Genomic DNA, 15985 nt, shown 5'->3' with positions numbered 1-15985 from the left:
AACTGTCTCCCTGTCCATCATCACCTCGGGCCAACAGTAGCAACAAAACCAGCATATCAATGACCACAGCAGTAATGAGACAGTATGATTATGCCCGGCAAAGGGAAGTCCCGACAAAGGGCTACAACACGATCTAAGGGAGCTCCGCCAAACGGCCTTGAGGCCATGAGCCCAAATCATGATGTTCAAGGGTAAAAGAAGATAATAAGAAGGAATAGGCAAGCAAGCCAACGAAGGCACTGGGATAGGAAAAACAATAACAAAACACCCCCATTTATAGGAGGTTACGACATGGTCGTCGAGGCTTTGAAAGATTGACTGACGAACGCAGTTAATGCGTCCTTGAAAAACTAAATCGACGGTGGTACCTTCACCTTGGAGAGAAAAAATCGAGAGTGCGTTGAATGAAGTCGAAAACACACAAGCTCGTGGATGCCCCGGTTGCCACAAAGTTCGATCCAGGAGTCGCATCATCGGTATGGCATCGCCGTAAGGAGCTCGAGGAGTCAAGTGTCAAAATCATTTCCCATCACTTCACTCTAGGAAATGCGGAGACTATCTGTACGCGGTGAAATCATAGGACTTGATTTCTCGCTGTCAAGTTATTTTGCAAGAATGCTTCGAGACCCCGAGGATAGGAAGCCACGGCCGAGTTCCCGACCTTGGGGCTCGTCGAGGCCCGACTCATAAAAGACGGAGATCAAAGACAGGATAGAGGGGGAAGTTCTCGAGGCACCTGGCTAAGTGTGACAGAGCTGGCCTATCCAGAGCCCCTACTGAAGCATCGCGTCAAGCCATCCTATCTCCATACTTTATAATTAATGCCCACGTACTTGCAGCCGAGTTCCCCTCCTATATAAAGGGGACTCACACTACCTTGTAAGGGGCTGATATTGCTCCATTTTCCCCACGAATGCAATAATATCTCTCTTTCTCTTTTCTTTCTAACTTGTTTGTTCTCACTGGCCCGAGGCCACCTTATATCCATCGTTCTCTTACTTGCTCTTCATTATATAGCTCAGTATTGGCCATAAAAATCCTTGTTTGATTATATACTTAGTTGTTATCCCATTCCCGATTATTCCCGATTATCCCCGATAGCTCAAACTCGACCCTGTCATCGACCTCGAGGTCCCCCGTTGACTAGATCTACATCCGAGCAGCAGGCCCTTCGGTTCGATTACTATCTCGTTTTAGCTTACATTTCATCATTAAACTCCATATTATTAGCATCAACTGCTCTAACAACTAGTTCGGGAATAGATCACGTATTTATAGAATTCCATTTACAAATTTAATTCTTGTTACCATTTTCACGGTAAACAAACTCTCTTCTTATTTCCCGCTAACATTTATGTCTATCACTTTATTCTAAAAACTCGAACAAGACATTCTTTTGGTTTTAGCACACCTTTGTTCCGTCCAGTGGCTCTTCGAGTTGCTTAACATTCTTGCTCTACTAGGGACGGGGCCACACTAAGGTAATAGTTATCCCTTCAAGGTTTCCAGTTCCTATCTTTGTAGTACTCATATCTAGCTGTACTATTTTAGAGAGCACTATCTGGGTGTCTTACAAGGAGATCTATTATCACATTTACAATATCCTTCGAAAATGACAACTAACAATTCATCCACCATTTTGGGTCGCTCTAACCCCAGCCAGATCGTGATATTATGTCATTCTCTTAAACCATATTTGTTAGCTCCCATAGAGCATAACTTAGATCGGTGTAGCCAATTATGCATACCTTTGTTACTGTTAAAGGTAACTCAAAATGCTTATATCTCTCTTTGTGAATGGTAAATAATGATAATCTTCATCAGCTGGGTACCTCGTACCCTCTTTTACCTTACTTCCTTTATTTGTTGAAATTGTATCTACCTTCCGATTCTCTTATTCTTTTTTTTACCGTAAGAGTGGATATACATTCTTGATTAGGGATCCTAATCATGAAACTTACACGTCTTAGTACACACATGATCTGCTGAATACCTCAAATTTATCCATCATAAGCATGATGCAAAAATCGAGTTCCTCTGACTCAACTCTGCCACAGCTATATCTCTTACCAACCGTTTTTTCTAGATGTAGGCATCGTCGTATTATGAATAAGATAGAGTTAGGAAATTGAGTTCTTACAATTGAGCTCTATGACACGATCTAGAGTAAGAAGAAAGAGTGACAGTCCTAAATGCCCTGTAGCCTCCTGCTTATAAGTGTGGTGCACGACACACCTATAAATAAGACTCTACTAGACACGGCTTGTAGATTCCCTAGGACAAAACTGCTCTGATACCACTTTTGTCACGACCCAAACCGATGGGCCGCGACGGGCACCCAGTACCTTACTCGACTGAGTACCAACGTAACGTATTTTTCTTATTACATCATCATATACACGTGACATACGGGCCTAATAGGACAACATAATCATTTATAAACTCAAAACATAGGCCGACAAGGCCGCACAATCTTTCACGTATACGATATATGTCTACAAGCCTCTAAGAGTACATAAATGTCATAAAGGTCTGGATAGAGTCCCGCCATACCAAACAATACACGTCTAAATCATACTAACCAAACAAGCAACTCCGAAGCAAATGGAGCGGACCAACATCTTCTGTTGAGCTGATAGCCTACTTGGAGGGCTCTCGACCTGTCTATCGGGACCTGCGGGCATGAAACGCAGCGTCCCCAGGTAAAAGGGACGTCAGTACGAATAATGTACCTAGTATGTAAGGCACATAAATAAGTACATAAGAGACATGGAAGAAATATAGAGTACATGACTCAACCTGTAAGTCTGAATAACTTTGTAAATCATAAATTACTTTTAGCATCATGCATATGCGTATGAATGTCATGTCGTACAAACATACATGTTTCATAACATCATCAGCCTTTGAGAGCATCCCATCATATCATATCGGTCATTGCGGGCAAAATCATCATCGTATACCAGCTGATCAGGTGGTGGTGCGTATATAACGCCATAACCTTTTCCATATCCATATACATATATATACATACATATATACGCGTATATAACGCCATTTGAATCATATTTCAGCCACTATGAGCAACATCATCATCATATACCAGCTGATCAGGGGTTGCCCAATAGGGGTCTGCCCATCGATTATAGTTCGATGGTAATGAAAATACTGTAATACTATATATATATAGGCTCTCTACTCTCCTGACTGGAACAAGACAATACTCAATTGAATAAGAAGTCCCGATAAGGGATAATACTGTAACTTATGAGACTAGAAAATGTACATAATTCAGGAATATGAATTTCTCTTTATGCCTCGTTATCAAACTCGTGTAATTACGAGATCATGCCAAAATGAAAGAAGGACTTAGCCTTAACATACCTGTTCCTGGAATTATTTGAACGGAATGAAGCTTCTGCTTCTGTGAAATATGTTGAACGAAATTCTTTGGCTAAGTAGTTGAATTGTTTGGACGAAAATGATTCTGTTTTTCCAAGTTTTTTTTTATTTCAAGCCAAGCTAATTTGGCAAGAAATGGCACTTTGTTTTCAAGGTTAGAAGCAATGTTCTAGGCCTTTTTAAAATGAAATGAAATGGAAATCTTGAATTTCAGAAAGCCAAGGCAGCGTTTTGGTTCTTCAAGCTTTACATATAAAGTCTTCAAAACAAAGATTACAAGTCTTGTTTTCTAAGACTTAAGGCTTAGTCATTTCCATGATTTAGCCATTTGGCAAAGGTGACTATTAGTCACTTTCAATTTCGTGGCTTCTTGCCACGTGGGGTGGGGTAGGTGGGGGTGAGATGTTAATTTTTATGCACTTGTTAGTTAACTGGGTAATGTCATGTTACCCGGTAATTAATCAATTACCCACATAATTTAAAAATTATTTCCACTTACTTAAAATATTACTCACTTTTCACATACCTTATACGCCTTACTATTATGGTCATGTGGTACCTTGTATGGTACTAGTCCATAAATACCGAGTATTTTAGCTTGAGCCATATTTTATCCCAAAATACCAAATTTCAACAAAATTTATTTTCTTCGACTTTCTTCCCCTCTCACCTTTACGAATTTATTCATCACTTACAATCTTTATAATCTCCAAATAATCTTTTCCTTGGACTGATATCAATTACTTTACGACAAATTCAAAGTACAATACTGCATGGTGCAACACTGTTGTAACTTATTACTGCGAAGCGTAACATCATCGTAATATATTATTGCAAAGCATAACATTGTCGTAGTATAATACTGCGGGACGTAATATTGTAGGGTGTAACATGTAAGCCCTTCGTTTGGCACAACCTCGAATGACACCTTCTTGCTCTTGTTAGTGGCATTCCTCTTTTTGCTACGGTCGCTCTTGCTAGCAGCATCCTGGATGACGTTGGCTTGGGTGTTGGCAACGTTAATTTCTCCGTCGTTCGCCATTCTCTTAGTTGCAACCTTTGCTCTGATATCACATTGTCACGTTCTTAGTCTTTAACTAAGTACACGTGCAACACTTGACAACCCGCTCACGATCTTGCACAACTTGCTCACGTTCTTGCTATGCCAAGTCAGTCTTACTACACTCAAGATTGCTAAGGAATGTTAGAACATAGGAGAATTTCCAAAGGAAACTTTTGTATTAGAGAGAAGTTGATTATTTTGCTTGATGAATTACAAATGAATGACCCCCTTTATATACTAGTCTCCTAAGGGCTGGTATGTAAATATTAATTGTTGCATAAGTCCCGACTTTCCTAGCAAATCCATAGGTTTCTAGAGTCTTCCTAGGAAAATCTCTATATTTCTCTAGAACCTTCTTACAAGTGCTACTCTATTTCATATGTAAGCTTCCACATGGCATTAATATATGCCAAATGGCACCTACGTGGCATGATGATGTGGCGGGTCATGACATATAGCTCTGCTCTTACAAGGAGACGTTACAATGGAATCAAACACATATTATGATATATAAAATGTAGTTTGAAGTGTGACAAACACCCACAATTTTGTATGAAGACAATGCATCATGCATAGCCTAATTGAACGGAGGATTCATAAAGGGAGATAGGACAAAGTACATTTCACCAAAGTTATTTTTCACACATGATCTTCAAAAGAATGGTGATATCAATATGCAACAGATTCGTTCAAGTGATAATATGGTTGATTTGTTCACCAAATCTCTACAGATGTCAACCTTCAAGAAGCTAGTGTACAAGATTGGGATGTGAAGACTTAAAGATATGAATTGATGCTCTCATCAAGGATAGCAAATACGCGTTGTACTCTTTTTCCTTACAAGGTTTTATCCCACTGAGTTTTCCTTGTAAGGTTTTTAATGAAGCAACCAAAAGGCGTATTTCTAAACATGTGTACTCTTTTTCCTACACTAGAATTTTTCACATTGGATTTTATTTTAACTAAGGTTTTAACAAGACACATGATATGTTGAAAAGACATTTAAGGGACAGTGTGATACATAGAATTGTATTCTAGGTGAATGTCTATCTTTTTAGAGAGTTTCTTACTTTGTAACTATGTCATTTTTCTCCTAAGAGGAATTTTATCTTAGTGTAATTCATCCCAAAAATCAATAGAAAACTCTCCCTTTTCTCTACAATCTTTTATTATTTTATTGTTTTATTTCAATTTCTATATAGAGTCTCAATTCTCTAAATATCCTTATTATATGTTAATTAAATTTTAATTTTACGATTTTTTTCTCGCTTCGGCTACTAAGGTATTTCTTCCTCATAGTGAGCCTTTAGCGATGAGTATTTACCATGATTTCCTTATTCTGCTTTAAGCACTTGGGCAAAAATGAGTAATTATCACAAAATCAAGCCTTGAAAACCAAAATTAGATTCCAAGCTATGGGACGGAATACTCATAGATCTTAGTAACAACTGAACTTATAGCAAGGAAAAACATTAGAAAAAAATCAGTGGAAATTCAATTTAATATCAAGTTATTGTCTAAGGAATTCATCAGTAACGACAGGAAGTACAAATATAATAGTGGTAGAAATATGAAATTAATGTACATCATGATACAGTTTATTCTTTTCGTCATTCTCCTATCCAATCGTAACAGCACGAAAAGAAAAGAACCTACAAAAGCAAAGAAATTCGTTGTCTGTTAGACTGCTTTATTCCTTGATTCATTTACAGATGCCATTTCCATCCAGTCACAGTGGAAGACATGGCAATAAATCAGTGTGTGAGCCAGTCAACGAGTTGCGACGAAGCTTTCTTTACAAATTTCCTCGTCGGGTCTCCTATCATAATCATATTATCTTTACATCTTCACATTACACATCTCCACTCAAGCAGCAACGCCATTCTGCGCCTGAGCATCCACAATTTTCAGAGGTTCAGCATGTTGTTTGGCGTGTTGCTTGGCCTGATGCTGAGACCAATAGGAATGGGCAGCTAAGACCCTGTCAAGAAGTTCCTGGGGCACCGGCTCTCCCCTTCTTTGTTGTGGGGCAATACTTGCTGTATGAACTAGTGTCTTCCATTTATCCTATAATATATAAACAAAGTAACCCATGTCACATGGATGATGGCGACAATCATTAGCTTTGTTAATAGATAATTAAAAATTTTGATAATATCTCTAAGCTTATCCGGGGAACAACTCATGTACCTGTTTATGCAATCATTCTGAGCTGCCATAAGAACCAGTAAGCCATTATAATAAACATGTTGGATCGTGAAAATTTGTAAAGCATCTTGTCATATGAAAACACGTCTATTTTTAAGTTGGCATAAATAGCTAAGATTTGGGTTCCAAACTCCAGACAGTATAGAACATAAATAGAACAGAACATGACCTTTATTTCAGAGCCAAGGACACTATGTGGAAAGGTCAAGGAATTACACAGTTTTTCACAGGGAAAAAAAAATTACATGCGAGCAAAATGGAGAAACAATCTTTCTTAATCAACATTTTGAGAAGGAAAAAGAAATGCACAAATTAGATGTCTAACCTTCAAGTCAACATAAGTCCGGTGATCAGCATTATCAAAAGCACGCATTTTAACGTCACGCCACCTGCATTAACAAAGATTGAAATGTAGATCCCCCGTGAATTAGAAATTTCAAACTGTTCCAATGCTCGTAAAGAGAATTCTATTTGTTTCATACCTTCCAGTTCCAAGCTGCTCTACAGCTTCGACCAGCGCTTCTACTTCAGCAACTGAGAATGGCCTCCTTGTCCTACGCTGTGAAAGTTCAGAACGTCTGTTTTTATGATTCACTGGAACCACAGCAAGTGCCTCTGTATTCACAGGAGGAACTATGGCCAAGGCTTTAAAATCTGGAAAAGCTTCATCAGCTGATTGATCAATTGGAGTTGTAGGTGACATCTCCAGTTCATGGTTACTCTCATCATGCTTGTCCAACTTAGCCTCTGGAGGATCTGACAAAGCATTGGGAGGACCCAATTCGAAGATAGGACTAGATGGATGCCTGAATATAAAAATGACTAATTAGACACTGTCAGCTGTCCATAGAGTAGCCAAAACCTATTGTAACACTTCTTTCTCTTTTCTTTGATAACTATGCAAAGCACCATTATTCAAAAGCATACAGTTTCTTCCCAACAATACCTAGATAATTCTTGGTCTGTAATATATGATGCTGAAGCAAGAGTATCATCGTTAGGAGACAAAGACAGAGGAACCTTGCTGAAACTAGGTTCCAAAGTGAAACCCAATGTATCAAGATTGTCATTCGGTGAAATACCAGCTTGCTGTAGAGTTCTATTGTCATCTCTGACCTTCTTTCCCTGAAGAACCACCCCCACCCGTAATCCACTTCCCAGGATAGCTGTTACTGCTTCCATTACTGTTCTCTGCATGAAAAGATAAAGAACTGTTTATTTGAATTCCACTTATCAAAAACTGTTTTCCGCATAAAAGATTAAAAATGTGTGTTTGAACTCCACGAGAAAATACGCTTTCTACACTACCACTAGGAAGAGCTAATCAAAGTGACTCCTCGAAGGGAATCTGAAGCTTTCCGCACATAGAAGTGCTTAATTAAACATCTGCAGGGAGAGCGTACGACAAAAGCAAAGAAGTTTAAAGGAATTAGTTAATACCAAGTGCAGAATGCACCCATTGAGATTTCAGTGAATTTCTCAAAAATATATCTATTTACTCTTTACATTTGCGCATAAGATCATCTTATTATGGTCTAGTGTTAATATAAACAGTTGTACACATCAAATCCCTACAGCAAATGCTGAAATACGAAGATGCATAAGTTCAAGTAAAAATCGAAGATTTTCTAGATTTCGCAACACATCTGATATTAATGAGAAAAAAGTAAGAGAGTGCCTGTGAAAGAAATACCTTCAGCGAACCAATTGTTTCCATTTCAGGAACCTCAATATAAAGCTCTGGCACCTTGAAGGAATTAATGCTAAATTTTACTGTAAAGGAAAATTTTGACTCGTCAGGCCAAAAGCTTTTTTGAGAAAAAAGCATGTCTAATACAAAAAAGAAAAAGAAAATTATCCAAATGTGGCAAAATGCGCCCCAAACTCAAATCTAAAATCTCTTACCATTAGGATCCTTCTGATGATTTCTAACTGAAGCTGAAGCCCCAGCTCCTGTAGAGAAAAACAGCAGTTACTCAGCAAGACAGCATAAATCATGGATTTTCAACAGTAAGGGGGATAAAAAGGTATTGACCTTTAGGTGGAATTGCGGTATCTCCCTTGATTCCCTTTTCATGTGAATTTGAAATGCTTTTGCTACTGGCCTCCTGGTCATACGCCACAGCAAAGCCATGGTCATACAATTTCCTTCTCTTGGAAGGAATTTCAAATCGACACCTTTCATTCCCACGCTTGCTTTTCCTATTGCAATAAAAGGACTTCACTCCATCATCTAAAACACCAAAATCAAGTAGTTAGAATGTGGTATGAAAAGCTAACAAAATTGAGTAAGAGTATAGCTTATGGTATAAAAACATCGGAGCAAGATTCTCCAACTTACTAGAGTAAGAACGCTCACAGTCCTTCAACTTAGGAGCTACTTTCCAGTGTCTAGATGTCAACATCTTTCTTATTCTTCTGTATGTGATACGTGATGTTGGCCTGAAGGTCCTAATCTTAGTGCTATGCCTATAGCACCCAAAATAATTTTCGTCATCATCTCTAATACCTAACTTTACATTGTTCCTTGACTTTACAAAAGAAGCACAAGGAACCGGGTCCCTGTACAAGGGCAACTGTACACTACTATCTGAGTTAACCAAGACACTATTATTCACATTCTTTTCTATTGGAGCTTTTATACTGCAACTATTCACCACAGTTAATTCAGTCTGTTTGCTGTCATCATCTAACTGTTTTCGAGTTCCTTCCACAATTCTAATATCAAATGGATCAGCCAGATCAGGAGATCCACCTTCCACTTTGGTTTGTAACTGTGCATCTGCACTGACCTCTTTGCAGCTTTCCAACTTCACGTCAGACCAGTCTTTTAATAAGGAATAAGAACCTATAATAGTAGATGTATGCTCTAAAAAGGATTTATTTTCGGCAAAAGGTTTACTCAAACCATTCTTGAAAGTTTGCTCTTGCTCTGCAGCTTCTGGTATATAGGCACTTTCTATACAACTTCCCTGGTCAAGACACTCTGATCTCACAGCTTTATCATCTTCCACCTGTTCATGTTTAATACTATCCCTGCAATTAGCGAGCTCATATTTTCCCGCTGGTGCACCTGCATTACTTGAAGCAGAACTTTCACTCTCAAGTAACAGTTTGCCAGCTACAGCCGCCAATAATTCAAATGCACAAATTTGATCATCGTCCAATTTGTTACAGGGGCGTCTCTTCTGAAAGAAATTAGAATTGCAGGAGACATTTAGAAAAGGTAGAGAAAAAGAAGTTGTAAAAGCATAATTTAATAAATACAGCACGCTTACTCTAGCTGATCTAGGAGCTTTAGGTATAACAGGAATTTGATAGCCACTAAAACCACAATTCAGCCTCTTCTTTGACACCATAGCTTAGATAGCATGCCAATAAGTAATGATCAAATGCAAGGAGCCAATGTCACAAATTTCACTTCGATCTACAGTGGCAAAGAAAGCATGTCATCTACCATACCATAAATGGAAATCAAAAGCGAGATATACCAAAATTGGAAAAAAAAAACATAACGACCTTCAGGGTCGCACTTTATTGCTCCCAATTTTCAATAGGGATTAAATTGAGAAAAATCCATATCTATGTTACTATGTCCATAAAAGATACAAATTAGGAAAATCATGAATTATCCCAATCCGTAAAGATGCGGTTTGTGAAAAACACAGTGGTATGATGGCATCGAATTTTTGAAAATATTCACAGGCAGAAGAACTCTATTTCTGACACACTGCTCATTAATTGACAAATACGTGGAAAATGTTGATGTAATATCATAAAACATCTTTAACAAAGCAAAGATCTTTTCCCACATGTGTTATAGGCAAACTTCCCATAAAGGATTCTTTGACTTTGACATATCATGGGATAAGAAGGTTCACAAAACATGTAAGAAGAAGAAGAAAAGTCCGATCCTCAACCAGTATCGATGAGTTGCATCGGGTTGCGTTTCGAAAGTTAAAACGGGGCAATAAAAATCGAATGCAATTCCAGTTCCACTGTAAGCACAGAAATCACGAAGAAGCCTTGGAATTCACGCAATCAAACTAAGAAGAAGGCAAATTCAAGAAATCTGATCCCAGATCTCTGTGTGATCAACCTGAATTTCACAAGAAAAATAAATCCCCCCACCAGACTCTTAATCATCCCAAACCCAGATCAAAAAACACATCACTTGAAAGAGTCAATGCTGCCATCACCCGCACCACAATTCAAATGCAGACCAGAAAAACTCCCCAACAGTAAAGAAAAATAGGAAATGGAGGGGAAAAAAAGAAGATAAGTTAGATCGAATTACCTGATATGAAGAAATCTGCCTTCTTTCTGTACAGATTCTACCAGTAAAATTTTGAATCCCTAGAATGTATATCTACTCGTTAAACATTTTTCTCTTTTTTGTGTGTTTTTTGTTATTGTGTTAAGTGTATTTTGTGGACAGAATTAAGAACCTCTGGGTTTGGGAAAACCAACCAAAAACAGAACTGTTCTAAAACCCCTTCTATTCTCTTTTTGCTATTCCCCACAAAGACGGTGATGATAGATGATGTGGGTAGTTTTTATACTCTTGTTGACCTTCAAAACCGGACCCTCCTGTAAAAAGGGCAATATTGTCCGGTCAATTTTGTGTTTTAAGCCCAAAGCCCGGGCCCGCTAGTAAGGTCCATTTCCCAACTCCTCTCCTTCATTCCTCACCACTATTCTCATCTTTCCCTCGGATAGGTTGTGCCACGTGGGTTTTTTCTAATTTTATTAATGGTTGAAGAGGATTATCATGATCCATTATTGACCATAAAAAGAGAGCATATAACTCAAAATGAAATTGCTAACTAAGCTTAACACAAGATTATTTTAGTATTTCATTCAATAGAGGAAGTTGTTGCTTGTCTTGAAGAAAGGTAGGGTTAAATTTTACGGGAGGTGTGTTGAGTTTAGTTTGGAAAGTATATGATTCGTTAATTAATGTCACTCCTAAACTTTAAATTCTAGAACATTCTTCAAAGAGTGGTACTAATAGTATTCCTCTATTTGGAAGTGATATCACGTTAAATTACTTGGTTCTTTGATAAAAGGACCTTTCAAGCACTCACCAATTTTATCAATTAAGTATTACTTTTTTTTTGTTCACTTTTACTTATTATATTAAAAATATATGTTCACTTTTACTTTTAAATTTTAGTAAACTAAGAGATTTTTTTTATTATTTTACCTTTATCCTCAAATATTCATTCCTCAAATCATTTTCGAAGATTTCTTAAAATGCTATCATTATTATGAGTATTATAGTAAAATATATTGTTACACCCCGTACTTTCTCGTTAGAATTCATCTTAAGTGAATTAATATGAGCGTATGTAATCTGAACGTCATTTACTTGGACAACCCGAGAAAGGTCTCCAATGCATTTGTGTAGCATGGATAATGGACTGACTCTAACTCTGGAGGCAATTCAAGCTCATAAGCTACTCTGTCTATCCGTCAAATGACTCAATAAGACCCTATATATATCGGACTAAGCTTGCCCTTCTTACCGGATCTCATGACGCCTAGTGTAGGCAACATACTTAGGAATACCCAATCGCATGTGACTTTCCATAACTCATACTTTAGGAATTCTTATTCTACGACCTTGGCCATCGTATACTTTTTATTTTGATACTCTTAGAACCAAATGTAGACATGTGATTTTTTATCCTTCCCAAGATTTTTTATATTTTAGCACATAAATATTTAATTTAGGCCCAATATAGCTATTTCAACTCATTTTTACCCTTTTAGTTTATTTTATTACAAGAAAATGGAAAATTACAAAAAAAATATTTTAGCTTATGTATCTTTCATAAATTTAAATAAAAAATATATACAAAATAGTACCTTATTTTTATCTTTACATGATCTTGAAAATACAAAAAAAATATATAATAGTTTCATGTTAGTTTTTGCATTATGTAGTATTTTTATCTTATTTTAAAAGGAGTCGATTAAGGTATTGGATCATAATTTTAAGAGTTTTAGAACCTAGTTCTTGGCCCAAGTCGGATTAGTCCATTAAGCCTAGGGACCCTTCTAGACTCTTCTTTGGAATAAAAACAAACAAAAAGACCCTAAGGACCTAATACACAAAAGACCTAGGGACTAATGGGCAAAATACACAAAAATACACATAAACCTAGACTTTACCTATAAATTAATGCTTAAAAATCAAAAAAGAGGGGGAGAGAATGCTGGAAAAAACTAGAAAAAGGCTGCACCAAAAAAGACCCCCCACCCCCCGTCTCCGTCTTCTCCAAACGAACCCCACTGTCGTTCTCTTCTTCTTCAGTAACAGCCAGCATCCAGCAGCTCCATCGACGACCACCGTTCAGCTCACCATCGTCGCCGGGCCTCTTCACGTCCACCAACGACCATCCTCACGCAAGCCTGAACCAAACAACCATCTCTACCCTTTTCCTTCAGCCATAACACACCAAACTACCCCAGCCAGCAACTACTCTCATGCCTCCAAACTCAATGGAAGCAGTTGAATAGAGCTCCAAAATGAGCTAACAACTCCCAGTAAACTCGCCTGTAAACCACTCCGAAGGAGCCTCGAAAAACAGTCCAAAATCCGACCAGGAATCAGAAAGAAAGGAGCGTCTCGTTTCTTGCCTAGATTCGCCGAAAAACACGCCTAGTTCATCTCATTATTTTTTCGTTCAAAATCCGGCAGAGTCCGTTTGGTTTTCCATCGGAGTTCCTGTTTTTCCGGTGAGGTCGGCGATTTGTCGAGGTACTGTCATTGGTTTTCGGTTTGAGTTCTGTCTAGAGGTCGTCGGATTCATTTCTTTTATTTCCCATGTAAGGTTAGTTTCTATTTTATTGTGTCATTGATAATAATACTGCATTGGTGGTCAATATTTGTCGCCGGAGAAACTCCGTCGCTAAGGTTTAAATTTTGTTCTTTGGGTGTCTTCTTGGAGCTTTTATCTGAGGTTTCATATCATATGCTTTGGTTTTGTTGTTGTAAATATGTGGTTTTCCATGTTAGCGGCTAGGAAGGACAATAATATGACGTGTTTGATTTGTTTAAAGATGTGTTAATTCTGTTTGAAGTTGAATAAGCTTTTCATAGGATATGACAGTTCATTTGAGGGCTACCTTGGGGATTTATTGTACTTTTACTCTTTTATGGTTTCTAGCCTTCTTTGGACTGTAACAGTGTGATGCTACTAGGCTTTTTTCCTTTTTCTTTTTTTGGTATAAATAACGTACTATTTTAAAAATGTATTTGGATAGGTTTAAAAGTTTCATCTTAAAAAAAGATAGGAAATATAGCTTTGGGTTTGGGCAGGGTCGTATTTGGTATTGCTTTATTATTTTGATCGTTACTTTTGGGCATGCTCTTAATACATCTATCGTGATTGTGTACACGCTCGCGCGACATAATTACGATTCTAAATCAATTCGGAATATGCGTTTCGCAACTTCGAGCAAGCTTTCTTAAATTGTTTTAATAGGCCGAAGTGCGCCATGTCGGATAAAATCCCAAAACTCATGGCCCTCATTTATTTATTTATTTCAAATCCTTAGAATTCGAGGCATGCCATTTAGCAAAATTTTCATGGCCTTCGCAAAGTTGAAAGCGCGTAGTTATTTTAATAATTTACCTTCCTAAATTCGGGTGCGCATTTATGTGACCCAAATCTAAATCTCAACAACATTAGATAAAATGTGTTGCGGACTGCGGGTGCATTTATGTGACATGGTTCAAGACGCATTTTAAATGACGTTGCAATCTTCCTTTAAAAATGAATAGAAACGGTTAAAAAGTTAAAATTGAACTATAGGCTAAAACATGTGTTAAAATCAGATAATATGCTAATTATAACAGTTGAGCGATCATGCTAGAACCACGGAACTCGGGAATGCCTAAAACCTTTTCCTAGATTAACAGAATTCCTTACCCGGATTTCTGGTTCGCGGACTATTAAACAGAGTCAATCTCTTCCTCGATTCGGGATTTGAACCGGTGACTTGGGACACCATAAATTATCCCAAGTGGCGACTCTGAATCTTTTAAATAAATAAATTCCGTTTTGATTGTCACTTTAAGTTGGAAAAAAACTCCCTCATATACCCTTACGGGGGTGTAGGTAAAAAGGAGGTGTGACAGCTCTGGCGACTCTGCTGGAGATCGAACCCAGAATCTCTGGTTTAGGGTTCAGAATTTGAGCTTAGAATAATTGTTATAGTTGGCTTTGTTTATTATCCGGTTTAATTACATGTTTGTGTCTAATGTGCTAAATGTTACTTTTTACCGCTTTGATATTATCTGAACTGTATATAAACTGCTACGAAACCCTTCTCTTCTCATCTTCGGGGGTGTGCACGCTAGCGTGACTCCTCCTTCTGTTAGTGTCATACCTTGAAATAAGAAAGAGGCTCAGACAAGTTACAAAGCCGGATGGCATTTTGGTTTCCGGTACGTAGCCCCCTCCTCGGCTCGAGTTGTCTGCTCGGGTACACAAGTCTAGAACAATATACCCAGGTTTTTAGCTTAGAATAACTTAGCCTCATGCCGGATCCCTAGTAGGAACGTTTGTTTGTATCATGTGCATTTGACTTTGGGGACTCAACACAGGGATTGGGTCCGTCTAGGACAGATGCACCTAAATTAAAAGACCATCCAGATACATCTTACGTGCTACTTGCGTATCTGTCTATTTCGGCTTGCATGCTCACTGGCTTCTAGAATAGGGAAAGAAAATGAAAAAAAAAATGAAGATCGAAAAAAAAAGAGAAAAGAAAAGAGAGTGAGAGGTAGGTATTTGAATTACCCTGAAATTCTGTTGAAATTTTGAAGAAAAAAAAGTCATTTCAAAATAAGTCATATTTTCTTTTGTTCCGTCAAAACTGGGCGAACTACGCGGGTCTGATTCTCACTGGATGTGAGATACGTAGGTAAACCTCATCGGTTCCGGCCCATAATTTTCAAAAATTCAAAATATTTTCCTTTATATCCTCTCTAGAAAAGTCTTTTTTTAGACCCCGATTTTAAAAAAAAAAATCAAAAATATTTTCCATTACTTGCTTCTTTAGAAAGCCTTTCCTTTAGACTCTAATTATTTTTTAAAAAAATATACAAAAATATTTTCTTTTAATTTCTTCCAAAAATCCAAATATATTTTCATTCTTCTTTCAAAATTGAAAAGAAAATTCAAAATTCAAAAATATTTTCTTTTTTTTAGAAGCATTTCTTTCATAAATTCAAAATAAAATTCCAAAAATATTTTCTTTCTTCTTTAGAAGTTTTTCTTTCGAAATTCCAGAAAAAAA

General features: G+C 37.5%; 1 protein-coding gene across 1 annotated transcript; it reads right to left on the bottom strand.

Annotated features, from left to right (window-relative positions):
• Positions 1–5937: 5937 nt before the first annotated feature.
• LOC104234002 (telomere repeat-binding protein 3-like) lies at positions 5938–11193 on the bottom strand. Its single transcript, XM_009787490.2, has 10 exons — positions 10971–11193; positions 9952–10100; positions 9015–9861; positions 8709–8906; positions 8579–8626; positions 8367–8446; positions 7620–7864; positions 7156–7479; positions 6999–7062; positions 5938–6532 (listed from the first exon to the last, which is right to left on the bottom strand). Exons 2-10 carry the CDS (start codon positions 10030–10032, stop codon positions 6332–6334), a joined length of 2088 nt encoding a protein of 695 aa, XP_009785792.1. The 5' UTR covers positions 10033–10100; positions 10971–11193; the 3' UTR covers positions 5938–6331.
• Between the last annotated feature and the right edge of the window lie 4792 nt (positions 11194–15985).

Source organism: Nicotiana sylvestris, chromosome 5, assembly GCF_000393655.2.
Source record: "Nicotiana sylvestris chromosome 5, ASM39365v2, whole genome shotgun sequence".
NCBI lineage: Eukaryota > Viridiplantae > Streptophyta > Magnoliopsida > Solanales > Solanaceae > Nicotiana > Nicotiana sylvestris.
The sequence above is the reverse complement of the archived record's forward strand: the minus strand, read 5'-3'. Positions and strand labels throughout refer to the sequence as shown.